Below are 17,800 nucleotides of genomic sequence, written 5' to 3' on the forward strand. Positions count from 1 at the left end.
ACTTTTTCTCCCACTTAGTTATGCCATCTTAACTATATTCCAATAAGTCACTAAACTTCCCTCAGTGATTTACATTGGAAAACTGGATTTCCAAACCTGTGGGCACTGAAACTATGATTATCTTCACCACTGATTTCGAAGCCCAAATTAAAACGTACTGTGAAACTACCAAAATCTGGAAGTGACATTAAAAGGCTACAGAGGTGGTAAAATAACTGTACTAATATGTAGTCACTAGACATGTTCAAACTGAAATAATTTCATTTGGAGTGTTGCGTAAAGTCAGCCATGCAGCCGGCAACTCAAAGGTCACCGTGCTAAAAGAAATGACTTTGAAGCTTGCGTCAGGCCATTTTCTGGCCTTAGGAATATCATTTTACAGTATCATTGATTATAGTGGGCAGGAGATTTGAGAGGGAAATCTCACCTTTTGAGTCTAGGGAGAAAATAGGCAGGCACTACTTACATAACTGCAGAACTCCTGCTTTCTCAGATGTGTGTCTTCTCATATATATATATTTATTTTCCTATATAGCACCGTTGCAGTGATTTGTCAGTTATGCATTTTCATAAATAAATATTATGTTTTATTTAGTGCTTTATCCTCCATAATAGTTTACTCTTAATCCACATACTGGAGTTATTCCAGACTCCCAACTGAATATATATATATTTTATATATATATATAAAAACACATAAACTTGAACACTTAACATATACACTTTATGTAACCTATCAACCAGTATCGTAGATCCCTTTCTCTTGGACTGAAAAACATAAGACTTGTTTAGAAAAACCAGCGACTGGACCTTTCTCTCACAGCACACTGACAGCACGTGCTGGGGGCTTGGAGGGGCAGCACATCTAGCAAACCGTTGGCAGGAACCATCACCAGGCAGCAAAACCCCCACCAAAACACTTCAAGGGAAATAAATGATAACTAAAAATGTTAAAAAGAAATCTATTTGAGGAAAACAGGTGTGAAACATAATGCAGCAGGAGAAAGGCATCCTTCTGTGTGACCTGCAGCGACTGGGCTCAGATGTGCCTTGTGTAGGATCGATGAAGCCTGCCCCTTACTGCTAGGACATCAGCATGATGTCCCCATTTCCACAAGTTTTACCCCCTCGCCGGCCATGGCAGGCCCAACCCTGACCATCAGCCTTGCATAGGTGCATTTCTCATTGGCTTTGACGGAACAAAGAGAACCCAGCTCCTTTGGGACTGGGTTTGTTTCATAAGGCAAAGGACATGAAGGCAAACGGTAAAATGAGTTAATATGGAAACCACTTGACTCAAGTCACTAAGACGAAAAGGTATGTTTTTGGCCACAGGTCTTCAAGTGAAGGCACCCGAAGAGGGCAGCAAATTCAGCCCTCACTAATGCAAGCATTCTGTTTATTAAAGACAGTAGAAACCAGCATTTCCCCTCAGGGGATGGGATTTGGCTTACTATTAATTCTCAGAGATTTTCTTTTAGTGTTGCTTTGTATTTTTGGGTAAAAAAAAAAAAAAAAAAAAAAAAAAAAAGCACTCTAATTAATGAAAATCCTCTGATTAAACTTTAACACCTATAATCATGTAGGTCTTGCTGATTCTCTTGAACTTCATGCATTTTTCTCCATTAGCTTGAAAGTATTAAATGGCAATTTTTCAAACTAGAAAAATACCTTCAGGGAGCTACGAAGCCAAACCCCAATTATATTTACCTACCTACCACAAATAAATCAGTTTTGTCCAAAAAGGGAAGGAAAAAAAAAAAACAAAAACACAGCATTACATAAATGCTGAGGCTAAATCCAGCATGACAAGTATTTCAGTTCTGAAATAGGTTTAGCATAATCAAAGCAGCATTTGTAAGGACCTATTTCAGAATTAAACTGAGCACTACCTAGGGAAACAGGACATAGGAAGGCAAAAATATGAAATAATAAGAAAATAAAGAGCAAAATGGTAGATCCCACACAGCTCATCTTTGATAATCTGATGAAGAACACAGACCTTTCCAAAGAAAATACTTCATAGGGAATATTTTTGTCATCTTGTTACCTCTCATTTCCCCTTCTATAGTTATAACATTGCAGCAACTGTTGCAGCCCCAGGAAGGAGGAATGGAGAAAGATGGAAAATTGTTTCCTGCTGTTCTCCTCTAAAAACTCCTCTTGCTATGAGATACTACACAGCCCCAGACTGGTGGTGCTGACTCCCCTGTGCAGGCTTCGAGGCTGTTGGAAAGCCATCAAAATAATAAGGCAGCTTAACTTCCAGCCGAAATGTTCAGTGTGTGGTGCCCTGAAAGTATGGTCTCAAACATGCTTTTGCCACAGCATCCCACGTGGTGCCCTAGTGATGTTGAGTGAAGAGGTGTTTTGGGGTGAATTCTGAGGCAGTGTCCCACAGAACCAGCCACGACGTGTTTCTTTACAACCCTCACTGAAGTGATGATCACCTTGAGGTGGTCCAACACCAGCACTGGATGTCCTGCCTGTGGCTGGACATAGGGCATCGAGCCCAAGAGGAGCATGGGGCCCAGCTTGGTGCATGCCCAAGTCCCAGACTCCTCCTCCATGCCAGCTTCTGCTGCAGCCAGGGGGCACCAGCTCTTCTTGTGCTTAGGGAAAAAAGGACTGATCCAAAATAAATGGGATTTTTTTTCAGGTCTTTGCTTTCCCTTAAAAAGGGAACATGGATTAATTTTTTTTCAAGATATGGTTGTACATAGATACTTCACTTTTACACAAGAAGTTAGTAATTGTTCTTCACAAGGAGCTTTCTCCTACCCACTGGACTTGTTTGTATGTTCCAGCAGTTTCATTTACCAGCAGTTTCCCTCATTAACAAAAGTCTAGTAAGCAGATCCAAGTGTGTAAACTTGCTCCTCTTTTTTCCACGCACTCAAAATGTTTAATTCTGTAGTGGGTGGAAAAGAAAACTAAGAAGGGCACTTGTTTATCATGCTGGTACCACCTCCATGAGATTTCCTGGAAATACAAAGAACTTCTTCAAACAGACAACTCACACCATGCGTGCCATGTTCACATGGATTCTGATGGTCTTCAATGCAACGTGATATCCCCAGTGACAACCCATCCACAAGACTTCTTCAACCCGTGTCTACAGTGGTGGAGACATATTTGGGCTCTATCTATACTGGGAGAACAACTCACGTACATCGGGCTGTGGGAAGGTGGCTTTTAGGATGCAGCTTCCTTAAGCTGCACAGATCCTCTCTCTTTTTTAGATGCTGGAGTGCAAGAGTCTCTTCATAAATGAAAAAGTCACTTTGCTTTCATCTTCAGCACAGTTTCTTTCTTTTTCTTTTTTAATGTAACAATATACATCTTATTTACTTCTAACCAAAGGTTTTATTTTCATAAAATTTAAAGCAGTATCTTTTTAAACAATCAAAATAATAATAATAACAATAATAATAATAAAATAATAAGTGGCTTTCATGGAAAGCAACATGCATAATCTTAAACCAGTTACTAAAACTGTATTTCCCCGTGTAAACAAGGGCAGACAAGCCTCTTCCAACCTTGTATGTCAAAATTCAGCTGATTTTTACCAAGGACAGTCTCCTCAAAAGCTGTCAAACAAACTTACATTTGCTCTTAAATACGACTGCACTCGAGGTACTTATCAGTGAGGACTGCTGGTACCTCTCCATGTCTTCTGCCTGAAAGACAAAGTCCGTTTCCGTGGGTCTTCACGAGAGCTGTCTTTTGCTCCATCAGAGCTTAATGTCCTGCGACTCTGACATTTTGGCAAGCGTCTTCTTGACTCGCAGGGCCGTGAGCCGGGACGCAGGGTTGTGGGCCCAGCACTCCATCATGAGTTTCCCCATCTGCCGCAGGCACTGCGGAGGGAAACAGAAGGAAAATCAATGGAAGATGTGAGACTGCAGTGGGTGGCAGTCGTGGAAAACTAAAGAGAAGAGGTCTTTTCTAATGGCAGCCAAAAAGACTTGCATGCTGGCTTTCAAAACGACCACGTATCCCTGCCCTGCGCCTACCACCTCCTTCCAAACACACAGCACCGCACTGTGAGACTGCCCTGTCACTCTGCAGAGCTACTTTGCCTGAAAACTTCCTTGCTACGATAGGAAAAGAAAAAGCTATCCATCCTGTCCACCTTGTTCTCCACTTCCACAAGGGTCCTGGCCCAGAAGCAGTGCAGACCCTGAAAGGCATTAAGGATAATACTTACTAGCAGTGCCAGACCAGCCTTACTTACTGCTCTTACAATAATATACAACTTTATAGTATGTTAATATATAACCAACCTAATTTTATAATAATATAACAACACTTAATATTCCAGAATAAACAGATTTGGGTCATACACTAGCCTTTATGCACTAACACATTTGCCTCTCATTGATAGAAATCCTGAAGTGGGATTACTGGTTACACTAACCAATTAACCAGGAAGAGTAATTCCAACATGCCTCCTCAACCCTCAGTACGTGTGTGAGGAGATCAAACACACACTTTGTGCCCCTGCACAGAAGTCTTCCTAAGGATCGATACCAACCACGCTTCCTCTGGTGTTTCCACCCTGTCTGAAGGCTCTGATGGGTGTGATGAGTGAGAGGATGGGTTCTTGGGCAGATCTTCCCACATCGGTAATTGCACAAGCCTCTGGTCATGCAGGAAGGTTGTTTTATTTTTCCCTCACATACCCAAATCGCCCACAATTTGTGTAACCTCAATCTTTCATCTACCTGCAGAATATTCATCTAAACACTGCTATTCCCAAATGACAGCTGTCTTCTGTGATGGTAGAACACTTTAGAGCATTAAACTGTACTAATTAACATGATTAATGGCCCCTCTATAGCCTTGCTGCTGCAGTTGGCAGGTTTGCCTGTGGTATATCAACTGTTCATCTCCAATTCCTCCAGCACAACGTTGCTTCATTACAAACTCTCAGTGGTGAGAGATCAGGTTCTCTCCCACCCCTCACACATCCAAATTTGACTTTGGAAAGCATTCTTTGGCATTCCTACATCTCTTCTGAAAGGCTGCATCTGTAGGCCTGTATGCTGCAATGTGAAGAGGTACATGAGTGTTGTTTCTCTAAGATGAAAGGGCTGCTCTTCTGTGCAGCCTGGATGTAGTGCTTTCATTGCATATCAATACCTTAATTATGAACTGCAATATCAAGTGCTAATGTTAATGTAAAATTGTGGCAAAATTGCGTTTCCAAGTCTGCACACCTGTGATCACAGAAAAGCTGTATATTCACTTCATTTCAACCAGACAGAAGAAATTTGCTTCTTTCAAAAAAAAAAAGGAAACAAGGTTGGAATCATATCCAACACATCAGCACACACTGAAGTTGCTGCCAGTATACCACGTACACCCCCGGTGCACTCCACTATAAAATAATTTCTCTTGCAGAAGTTTTGGCTAGCTACCCATTTAATGTCATTAATGTTGAGAGCAGAAAGCAAAATGAGTGCTAGACGAAAACAGAGTGACTAGAAAGGTCTGCTATCATTATGTGAACTGTTAGATAGCAAACAACAAAACCTGCTCACAAATATCACAGGCAACGGCCCCTGGGGCTCTCAACACCTGCAGTTTCAGTGGGGATGTCTGAGAACATTGGTCTCCTTCCCAAGCCCTGTTGCATCAGTGCTGAAGTTCCTCCTCACTCAAAATGACGCACAATTAGGTCAATCTCACTCAATCTGACTAAAGCGGGCCCAGAACAAGTTGAGTGTTAAAGCCCAGGCTGTGTTTTAAAGGGGATGGTACCTCATCACTGCTCCATCTGTTGGGAAATGAAGGGCGCAGCCTCTTGATGCACACTATCTCCCGCATGTCCTCATAGGAGGGGTCGCTGGGCACAAGGTCGTGGTATGGAAGCTGGTATTCTTCAACTATTCCTGAAAGAAACAAGCAGGTGTAAATCACTTGCAGAAGACATTTTCCACTATCCTCTTCCCTTTCTTTTTTTTTTTAATCATGTTGACCATAAAGTGTTGCCCCCTGCCGTGCACCCAGCTTTGTCTACTTTGCTTTAATTCTCATTCAGTTTTGGCCTTTACTATTTGAGTTTCATGCACATACTGCAGTGAGCAGCCACAGAGCATACTAGCTCATGGCTTTGCTGGAGAGAAAGCTTATTTTTTGATCCTTTGCCATTCTTGTCCCCTGTAGGGCAGCAGGGCATGCATACCCAGCAGTCAGAGACACTCTGCATATCCATTATTCACCTACTGCTCCCTCTGATTCCAGCCATCCCTTCTCCTGAAATTAATTTTCTTGGAGTTATATCAAAGACAGCATAGGGTGTAATATGCTGAGAAAATATCCGTACTGTTCAATGATTAGATGCATTTCCAAAAAGGACTTTGTTGCCCTGAAGTTTACACTACAGCCAAGCTCCAAATGTAATTATCAATTACTTGCCAAGCGAGACTCTTTCTGTCACTGCTGTCCAGTCTAGCAATCTCCAATAAGTTACCATAAAAAAGAACAATTTTTCAGCAATGGGCCCGTATCAGAGTAATTAGGAGGATAGTAAACCCTGAGTTAGGTTTCCCTCATATTGGTGGGCCTGGTATATATTAACTCTCTGCCTTTTCAGAAAATGGCAAGGCGTTCTTTCTGCACAGTAATGATGATGATGGCATTACAGAATTTACACAGCATCACCGCAATATACTTTACCAATGTGTAAACACAGGGATCACTTTGCTCACCAGTGAAATTCAGCTCCTCTAGGGTAAGCCCAGAGCAAGCATTCAGCACAATACTGCAGGCTTTAAAAATCAATAAAGCCTGGTGAAGGTAGCACAAACCCGAGAGACATGCTCTTCTCTGTACTTGCCACCAATCTGGTGTGTAACTGCTGCCAAGTCATTTCTCTGCATTTAACTTTCCTCAGTGGCAAAACAGAGGTAATAACAGCCATCATTTTTGTGCTGCACTGAGCGATATGTGCAGAAAGCTCACACAGCCTATGCAGATATGAAGGGATCTTTGCCCCAGCCCTGCAGCTGGCTGCATTGCTTTATCATTGCTCTCCCCATGCTTGAATGCCTGGTACCAGAAAGAAATAAGACACATGACTGGTACCTGCTTCTTTCTACTTGTTTTTGTAAATAATTATTTATTTAAACAGTGTCACTGCATACCCCCAACTTGTTTGTCTTCTTATATTTAACACTAACAAAAAGAAGAAATTTTGTTTTTGTTTTTTGTTTTTCTGCTAAAATAGCTGAATGCCTGCAGTCCAGCAAAAATTTGCTGCCTTCAGAACAAAACAAAAAAAAAAGAAAAAAAAGTTCCAAATTCCTTCTGCAGTGCAGGCATCTGCTGCCTTCAAACAAGCCATTAAAATCCAGCATACATCTTTGCTGTTGAAATAGCACTGACTGATGCTTTAAAGTAAGTTTCAATGAGAAAAGAGAAATTACGAGTTACCTGCATGGATTATCCACGTGTGTTTATTACAGCAAAAATAATGACCCAGAGAAAAGGATGTAATGAAAGATTTGGGCTTATGAACAAATTGTGGGTTTCAGTGACACAGTGAACAGTGGCCTCCCAGCTATTAAAAAGGTATTTTTGCTGTTTACCTCCTGACACACATCTCCTGGCTATCTCCCACAGGATGAGTCCAAAACTGTACATATCAGCCATGATGTACGACTGAAAGTGATTTCTATTCAAGCTTTCATCCAGCACCTCAGGAGGCATATAGCGTTTTGTTCCTACGCGGGTGTTTGGAGGTATGTCTACCTCGTTTGTATCACTAAAATAAAAAGAAGAAAAAAAAAAAAGGCATCAAACATGCAATGACGTGGCTTGAAAAGAAAGCAATTTAGATGGGAGAAGTAGTAAATTCAAACCACATTCACTCTCAAACAAGGTCAAAAGTAGTGTATAATCTTAATGGAACAATTCTTACAAAGAAAGCCTCCTAGTGTGAACTCGACCCTTCCTAAAAGGCTGCCTTGCCTGAGGCTGTATTAAGCATCCAAATGCAGAACCACGATGGAGATAAAACTCAACAGGGATGCTGTAACATTTGTGAGATTTCATTAGCATTAGACTGAACTCTAATGCTGGTGATAACAATCAAATCTTCATTAAATGCTATTTTCTTAACATACTCCACCACGTAATGCTTCGGTCTTAGCAATTAATGGAGGACACTAAATAGCCCAGGCAGTATCGTTTAGCTACAGCAAATCAGATTTGCAAGGAAGATGAGGCTAACTATGTTTCATGTGTGCATTATGTTTGATCTTTCCCAGCCTTTACACATCAAGAAGTACAAACGCACAGATGGGATTGTGTAAAAAAAATAACCAAAGGTGTGACATCTCACACACTGACCAGAGGAGTAAACACATATCTGACATGCATTACTATGTTAGATAGTAAACATACACTTAATGTGTTATTGGATATTTTTTTATTATTACCTCAGATTCAGCTGTACCAATTGTAATGTTTTAAAAAGTTCAATATATGGCATACCTTGTGGTTTGTTTAGAAAAGTTTATTTCCCTTTCCCTAACTTCAAAACTGAAATCTTTTACATGTGACGAATACCACAAAATCTCAAGAGAATAATCACGACTGCCATAATTTTCTTCACCTACAAGTATGAAAATGATAAAAAGCCAAGTGTGAGGTACATCCAGTCAGCTACATTAAATCATACATGCGCTGTTGGCATTTGTGTATACCTTAAAAAACTTTACATAAATCTACTGACCTGCACTGCCTTGCAATATTTTGAATAAAATGATAAATGCAAAGAACTTTACTAAATTTATTTATTATTTTCAGTATAGCACATCCCTTTCACCTATTTTTTTTTTCTGTTTCTGATCATTGCCTGTGAAACACTCTTTAAGGAAGCTTGGTCCACCCGTATGGTGGACCAAGGGAAACCAGCTGATGTGATTTTTTTGGACTTCAGCAAGGCTTTTGACACGGTTTCCCATAGGATCCTACTGGACAAAATGTCCAGCATACAGCTAAATAAAAACATCATATGATGGGTGAGCAATTGGCTAACGGGCAGGGTCCAAAGGGTTATGGTAAATGGGGCTGCATCAGGCTGGCGGGCGGTCACCAGTGGGGTCCCTCAAGGCTCCATTTTAGGGCTGGTACTTTTCAATATTTTTATAAACGATCTTGATGTAGGAATATAAGGTATTTTGAGCAAGTTTGCTGATGACACCAAACTTGGAGGAGTTGTGGACTCGAATGAGGGTGGAAAGGCCTTGCAGAGGGATCTGGATAGGTTGGAGAGCTGGGCGATCACCAACCGCATGAAGTTCAATAAGAGCAAGTGCCGGGTCCTGCACCTGGGACGGGGAAACCCTGGCTGCACGTACAGACTGGGCGATGAGACGCTGGAGAGCAGCCTAGAAGAGAGGGATCTGGGGGTCGTGGTAGACAGCAAGTTGAATATGAGCCAGCAGTGTGCCCTGGCAGCCAGGAGGGCCAACCGTGTCCTGGGGTGCATCAAGCACGGCATCGCTAGTAGGTCAAGGGAGGTGATTGTCCCGCTCTACTCTGCGCTGGTGCGGCCTCACCTCGAGTACTGTGTGCAGTTCTGGGCACCACAGTATAAAAAGGACATGAAACTGTTGGAGAGTGTCCAGAGGAGGGCAACGAAGATGGTGAAAGGCCTGGAGGGGAAGACGTACGAAGAACGGCTGAGGTCACTGGGCCTGTTCAGCCTGGAGAAGAGGAGGCTGAGGGGAGACCTCATCACAGTCTACAACTTCCTCGTAAGGGGGTGTCGAGAGGCAGGAGACCTTTTCTCCATTAACACCAGTGACAGGACCCGCGGGAACGGGGTTAAGCTGAGGCAGGGGAAATTTAGGCTTGACATCAGGAGGGGGTTCTTCACAGAGAGGGTGGTTGCACACTGGAACAGGCTCCCCAGGGAAGTGGTCACTGCACCGAGCCTGTCTGAATTTAAGAAGAGATTGGACTGTGAACTTAGGCACATGGTCTGAACTTTTGGGTAGACCTGTGCGGTGTCAAGAGTTGGACTTGATGATCCTTAAGGGTCCCTTCCAACTCAGGATATTCTATGATTCTATGATTCTATGAAGAATTCTGTATGAAAACATGCTATGCAAAGTAAATTCCATTCAGATAATGAGAAATATATATTTCACCTTTTTACAGAGACACTTGGTCATTCCTACTTTTCAGTTCATACCTAAACAGGGTGCTACTCTGCATTTCTTAGGCAAAGTATGCCTGCAAAGGGTGAATTTCTGCCCTGAAACTTTTACGGCAAATAGTGTATTTCCAACTTGTTGTTTTCTAGGCCCCTGCTCCCCAAAGTAAAATTGTTCCTTTCTCATCTCCTAAAGAAAGGTCAGCTTCATAAATGAAAGGTCTCAAGAAACTTGGTAGATAAGTCACTAGTGAGAAGAGCACGTAAAACTCTACACTCTGAATAATTTCAGTTCAAGATTTGTACAGCTTTTTTTATACACATATACTTAAGGGGACCCACAGTTTCAAAGCTGACCTCTGAAATGGAAACCTTCAGCCTATAGCCACATTTCTGTGCTCAGGAAAATCAGAGAATTTGTAACGCACATCTCCACCAGGACCAGTGCCGAGAGCTCAAGCTCCTGAACAGAGCAACCAGCTGTCAGATCACAATGACTTCTTTATGAATCCCAGGAGTGAGTAAGTCCTACTTGCATGGTCCTTCTAAGTTATTTAGACACATAACCATTTTTTTAAAATCAAATTTAAAAGCCATTTCAAAAATCAAATCTGTACTTCAGCAATTTGATTTGTCGGAAATGAAACAAAACACAGCCCAAATGGGGAGCTTTTCAATAAATCCCAATTAGTAACATGTGCAAATGATTAGTATTATTCTCTATAAGTTGTGAGTGAATTATTTAGAGACCAGACAAGCTGAAAGCTTCAGTGACAAGTTTATGTTGTCACAAACAGTGACAACCTGTTTGTGCCACATCCTTTTAGCACGGGGTAGTAGTAATATTCAGGTTGATATTGAGCAGTCAGTGATGAAATCTAACCATATGCACAGATGCAACCAATGTGCTTAATAATTTGAAAGTGACTATTTCTACATCTGCATTATGTGTTTATGCAACATCTACATAGGTAGCCTCATCTTATGTATGGGTGAGCACAGTGTGAAGGCAATGTATGCATGCTGTGGGTGCTTGCTCAAACGTGCACACTCACACACAGACCACCACCACCAGCGTGAGGCTGATTAACCAACTTTCCATCACCCTGCTATCTCTACTCACCTAATAAATTTAACAGCCAAGCCCAAATCTGCTATACAGCAGGTTCCGTTCTTTTTCACCAAGATATTCTTACTTTTTAGGTCACGGTGGGCAATAGCTGGTTTGCCTTGCGTACTGAAGATCTCCGTATGTAGGTGGCACAAGCCACTAACGGAGGAATAAGCCAGTTTTAGCATGGCTTTTGTGTCCAAGGTGGTAGATTTTAGATAATCATAAAGGGAGCCATTCTCATGATAATCAGTGATGAGGTACAGTTGGGTCCAAGAGCCTGTGCCTTTAATGTCTGCAGCAATGAATCCTGAAAAAAAATAAAGAAAAAATAAAGAATTTCAAATTAATACTTCTCAAGGTGATTTTTGACTACCCAGGAGCCAGAACTCTCAGCCAATTCAACACATTTATTTTAACAATGCATTTAACTTCTTTTATGTTACTTACATGTAACTATGCCTCACCTTTAGCCTTTAACATATTTTCAGAAAGCCTATATAGTCAAATACTGATGGCAGAGCCAGATGTGTGATTTTTGGAGCAATATCCCCCATCCCCATTATTTTTTTTTATCTGCATAGGAATCTTTCAAACATTTTCCTTTCCAAAAGTGCAGGGAGACTAACTGCAGAGCACAGCAGGTAACAAAGCACATAAGAAAGCGCGTAAGACAACAACAAATACAAAGTTATTAAACTTAAGAAAGCTGTCACTATCTAATAGTGATCTTTAATATTTCACTCACCAAGAATATTTTCATGCCTCATCAGGACAGTTTGGTAGATTTCTGTTTCTCTGAACCAGCTGGCCTCCTCCGTGGTAAAAAACACTTTGACAGCTACCTTTTCGCCACGCCACTTTCCCATCCAGACTTCCCCATAGCGACCTTTTCCAATCTGTTTCACCATCTGAATCTGTTTTGCTATGGTTCTTTGAACCTGTAAAATGCCAAGACACACAGTGAGAATTCACTCTGCAGATATTTTTTGCATTTATCTCCGTCCTTCTTTGTATCCTCTCTGCACAGCAAGCCTGATGGGACTGGGAGTATGCAGCCACTGAAAAATGCATTTCAGCAAAAGCTTTGCCATACAGATGCTCCTCATTTTGCTCCAACGTACAGCACTACTGTGGTCATTCCTGTCCCATCCCAATTCCAAAGCCTTATGTACTCAACACCTTTAAGACTCAAGACTGGGACTCAAGAAGAGCCCAGAGCAGTTCCAAAACTCCCATCAGCACCAAAGACCAGAGTAGCACCAAAACTACTGTGAGCATCTTCCTATCACCTTCCTTGAAAACCCCATGCCTAATAATTTCAAAATTCTAATTTGGTGTTAGGAACCACAGCCATTGCTTACACAGTTACGATCCACGTGCCTACATTCATTTTAATAAATATAATAATTTTATAGGAATAGAAAACAAGAATTGATGTTCCCAAAGATAGGGAAGTGCAGCTTTAAATAAGCACTTTCTAGTGTTTGTATCATTTTTTTTCTTGTGGCTGTACTATGAAGTGACACTAAAATCAAAGAATTTGTGCAGCTCTAGCAAAATTCAGCAGCATTGCAGAGGTACCTTTCATAAGAACGCAGACTACGTGTAGCAGGTGGGCTGAATCTACACTTAGAGAACATTTAAGACTACAAAAAAACTTGGACAAACAGAGACTAAAATAGGATTGCAGCATTTCTGAAGAACACATATTTCTAAAAGTTCACAGAAGAAAATCTAAGGTAGATGCTGCAACACAAACCACTGGTGCTCACGGTTGACTCAGCCTCACCCTAGTATAATAGGACATTAAGATGTTTCCCTCCACATCTAAAATTTTTTGGAGTGATAGGATTTTACAGAATGTTGAAAGAAAATAATGTTTCTTTTTCTTTTCCTTTTCCTTTCTTTTTTTTTTTTTTTTTTAATTTTCACTAGGGTTTTTCATCTGGCCCATGTTATTGGTAAAATCAGCCATACACAACTCTTGAGTGGCTTATTGCAGCAAGTCTGCACTGTCTGAATCCCTATGAAATCACATTCATTTAATGTAACCCTGAATATTTTTCCAACCCTGGATGACAAGAACGATCAAATCCTGATTTAAAAATAATTTACTTCCTTCATTATCCCTGGGAGGACCAGTGAGACTATCAGTTTGGTAGTGCAGAGCAGGACAGCCACAATCACCCTGCAGTATGAATGCACGTCCAAAGCCAAATTCAGAAGCTATTAGGTAAGGTCTATTACCATTTGTTTTGTAAATAAATTACTGGCTTTCATATTAGACAATTTAAAGAAGAAAAATATGCAATGGCATTTATGCAAAGCTATTTCAAAACTTCCATCTTTCTTCTGTTTCAATTTAAACAGGATCCCATTTTTTCAGCCCTGCTACCTATTATTAGTCTTCCAAGATGGTGGCTGCAGTGCCATTATTTTTGATTAACCTCATTGAAAGCCAAGAGCAGAGATCAGCCTGAATTTTTTAAGTTGATTTATTCTCTTTTATATTCTCATATAGTGATCGAACAATAGTTATATTACACTGGAATTTTGCTTTAGCATTGTGTAATGTTATTTTAGCATTGTCGCTTTCTATTCTGCCCATGTTAAAAATGTATCCTGAACAATAATGCAGTTATATCAAATAACTTAATTTGTGCAAATATATGTAATGGCATCATAAAGTACATGAAATTACAATACTTAATGATGAAAAGTTTCTCATTAAATTACATTAAGAAAATGAAAAACACATTTCTGTTATGGGTTTTCAGGCGGCAGAATACTATATGAAGGCCTTAACCTGGTTTTCTCTTGCTAGAACTGGTCAAACGATTTACTGTGACCTATTTACATTATTTTAAGGAATTTAGCCCTTTCGTGAATCTGATTATGACTTTTAGAACAAATTGGTTAACCAAAACTGTTGGATGAACTGATTCTATGAGTATGCTGAATGATGTGTTCATGCAAATTATTTAGTGTTGTGTTCTTGTTTTATAATTTATTTCTAAATTTTATTTTGTTGCTGGAGTTTCATGACAGGTCAGGTAAATTACATGTCCCTATATTTTCTCTCCTTGACTGAAATCAACCCAAGTACCAACTATTTTACTTTCTGCACTCCATTTTTCTGATCTTCAGGTAAATGTCTCCATCTAATGCAGATGAAAATTTAGACAAGTTAATCTTTTGTAACTTCAATATTGTGAACAGAGAAGTTTATTCCTAAGACTGGGGTGCAGTCTACTGAAAAGAAAAATTCATTGGAAGAGGAATTATAAAAAAAAAAAAAAAAATCATACATGAAAAGGTGGGACCGAACTCTGTAAATCTGCAAACTCTTCATACACACCACTGGAAAAATTCTCTCTCCTTTACTTTCCCAGCATCTAATTTCCTTCCTTGATTTTACATGTGGATTTACTGGAGCATTAGTTATGCATAAACATCTTGTTGTGTTGGGCAGTAGGGTTCGGCTTGCTCACACAGACTTGATTGTGCACCCCAGCCTGTTGGCTCAAAGCTTTTTATTTAAAATTTAATGTTTTGCCACCCTGTTTAAAATTTGATTGGCAGTATTTGACCTGCAGCAAACTTTTCTGTCAGAGGTACAAACAGACCAGGAAAAAGAATGCTTCCTGAATGTCAAAGTATTGATAAAATCTTGGTTAATGCTTGGTTTTGGTGTAATATCTACACTCATTGGAATAAATGCTCTGCACAGAAGGAAGACATTACTGTTTGTCATAACCTAACATTTTGTAATAAATTTGCAGCTTGCTTTTCTGAAATAATAAATTTGGGTGTTTCATTCTTTGAATATGAAATAAAGCAGTCAAAAACAAATTCTTTCACAATAAAGTCTGGAGCATTATTGCCAGGCACTTTCTATCCACTTATTTCAAGGCATGGGCCCAGAGGTATTAATCCGTGCATTTCCAGTGAGCCTGTAGTGGTTGTAGCTGTCTGGGAAATGCAGCAAACATTTATTACCATGTGCAAGTTTCATTATAGCTCTCGTTTTTCTTCTCTTCCACAGAAAATCACTATTTAAAGGGAAAGTCTGGAGAAAATGTATACACCTTCATAGGCAGGGAGAGAGCTAGGGACACTAGTGAGACCACAGGTCCCATCTTCAACCATCTCAGGAGCACCAAGCACAGACCAAGATCTTGATGTGGAAGGCATGCAAAAAGCGAAATAAAAATATTAAGAGCCCCTCACAGTTAAATAAGTTGGACGCTCTCATTACAAATGGTTCTCCATCATAAGCATGATCCATCCTTTCCACAGCTGCTAAAGGGATGTAGGTATGGGGTATGACAGAGCTTTCTTAAAGCCTAAATGTAAATAATGGAGTTTCTCTCAAAGGAGTAAAAAGACCATGCCTTTTCCATGCTCAGAACCAGTCACAATGTCCACTTGTCAGCTTGGCTTTTTTCTTCGACAGCTATGTTAATTGTCACAAAATTGGAATTTCAAAAGAAATTAGCACGTTTCTAAAATGAGGCTCTAAGTTCTTACTCCTGATAGAGCAAACTGAACATTTAGCCAGCCACTCAGCCTGTTTCCTCATTTCAAGGAATTACAAAGCTTCCCATTTATTTTCTCTTTCAGGTGTAAAAAATAAGATACGAGGGGAAACAAACAAACAAACAAAACACAGATAAATAGTACTTGGAAACTGGACAACATCAGCAGAATAGGTTTACTACAAACTAACAAGTTTGGTAGAAAGGGGTGTGTGGGGGGAGAGGATACATATAATTCATGAAAAAATGAAAATTAAATATATATATATATTTTTTTTTCTAAGTGTTAAAAAGCAACGATGGCCCTCAAGAAGACAAAGTGTTGAACAGAACTGTTTTGCTACAGAATGTAAAACCACTGCCTTTTCAGCATGTGAGCTCAGGGGGTTCAGTCATCTTGGAGTCAGTTCAGAAATAATGATAAAGTACACTCCATCCCCATGCCTTTAACCTTTGAGATTACCTCAGTACAAGGAAAAATAATTCGCTCTTGACTTCTGAATGCAAAGTGAAGTCTGCACATAAAAAGGTTCCACGTTTGATGAATTGCAGTTCCTTTCACATAAAGCCTACATGTCAGTGTTGGAAATGCTATTGTGTGTTGCACATAAAAAGCGAGAAAATAAGACTGCAGGCCAGACGCTGTCCGTTGCACTGGAATAAATCCTGATAAATTTTCTGGGCTTTATTGGTCTCTATTTTCCCTATGGTATCTAAGTTAAGAATTGAGCTGAATTTAGGGGAACAAAAATAAAACAAAAACTTTTTGTCTTAGTCTACATAGAAAAAAAAAATCTTCATTCTAAAGATTAAATCATCATCAATTCTGGGAGAAAATAAATAAAATAATAATAATAAAAAAAAATAACCAATGACACATTGCCTCCTTTCAGACATAAGTACCATTTCTTGCGCAACATTTTGTCTTCTACTTTTTGCCTTGTAGACTGACATTCAAATAATATTGCTTCCTTACCAGGAGAGGGAGCCCGGAGCCACTGCCTGAGCTCTGAGACTGCTCAATCAAGTCCTTCAGGGATTCTCCAGGGGGAATGTAGGTCTCATCCTGCTCCAGCCCAATGCTGTAGCGAGGCCTCGCCTCTTGCCGTTTGTACCTGCCATTTTGTATGACACTGAAATTAGCTTTGAATACAAGGAACACGGGGACAGTGAGTAATGCACATTATTCTCCACATTTGCTTCATTTGTAGGCACTTGGCTTCCTCAGCTTCCCTGAAGAATATGCTAGACTCACTGAGTGATATTTCCAGTTTTATTTCTAGCAAACTGTTTTCATCATCAAAATTCTAAGTATAAAACTTGGAGACTACTATCTACTACATGTTTGCAAAGCAACCAGGTGCTTTTCTTTCAGAAACTTAAATAAATTTAACACATAGACCAAGTAAATACCCGATTTTATCATATTGCCTGCAGTGGGGCTTTTAGAAGCAAAAGCAGATATGGGTCATGGGATCCATGAGTATTTAAAAAATCCAAGGAATTATTTAAACATAAAGTGTGTAGATTATGGTAACATTCTAGACATACTTACATTCCTGTACCCCTTCTTTTTATGACCAGTTCCTCAACACATAAATATACTGAGAAGCGTTAGTTTTGTTTGTCCTGTACAAACTTTGTCCTATGGCTTTCTCACCTTCAGTAAAGGTTGTGCTTCAACCTGAAAGGCTTTTAAGGCTGTTGAGTGAAGGATTATATATGAAATATATCACACAGATATGCCTGTGACAAATGTGAACAGCTTTCATTTTTTCCTAAGGTCCATTTAAAAGTTTCCAAATTCTTGAGTCTCTAAAAAGGTAAAAGTTGGGAAGAATGCTAACTAGCTGGTAAAGTATTGATTATTTACCTGAAGTAGCAGAATATGATGATAAGCACCAGAAGTATGCTGCAGACAGTCACCGAGATCAGCAGAGCCTTGTGGTGAATGTTTCCTTCAGCAAAGTCTGTGGT

At 40.0% G+C, this 17,800-nt stretch overlaps 1 protein-coding gene across 1 annotated transcript in view; it reads right to left on the reverse strand.

The window, feature by feature from the left end:
- Positions 1-3,477: 3,477 nt before the first annotated feature.
- The window catches only part of BMPR1B (bone morphogenetic protein receptor type 1B), a 30,780-nt gene continuing 16,457 nt past the window's right edge, over positions 3,478-17,800 (reverse strand). The window contains exons 4-10 of the mRNA XM_084286865.1: positions 17,697-17,793; positions 16,800-16,938; positions 12,031-12,223; positions 11,295-11,592; positions 7,596-7,771; positions 5,767-5,897; positions 3,478-3,860 (exon numbers count right to left, since the gene is read on the reverse strand). Coding sequence (XP_084142991.1) covers positions 3,735-3,860; positions 5,767-5,897; positions 7,596-7,771; positions 11,295-11,592; positions 12,031-12,223; positions 16,800-16,938; positions 17,697-17,793 — 1,160 coding nt within the window. The 3' untranslated portion in view covers positions 3,478-3,734. The remainder of the gene's footprint in view (positions 3,861-5,766; positions 5,898-7,595; positions 7,772-11,294; positions 11,593-12,030; positions 12,224-16,799; positions 16,939-17,696; positions 17,794-17,800) is intronic.

Source organism: Netta rufina, assembly GCF_964035555.1.
Source record: "Netta rufina genome assembly, chromosome: 4".
In the NCBI taxonomy this organism is placed as follows: domain Eukaryota; kingdom Metazoa; phylum Chordata; class Aves; order Anseriformes; family Anatidae; genus Netta; species Netta rufina.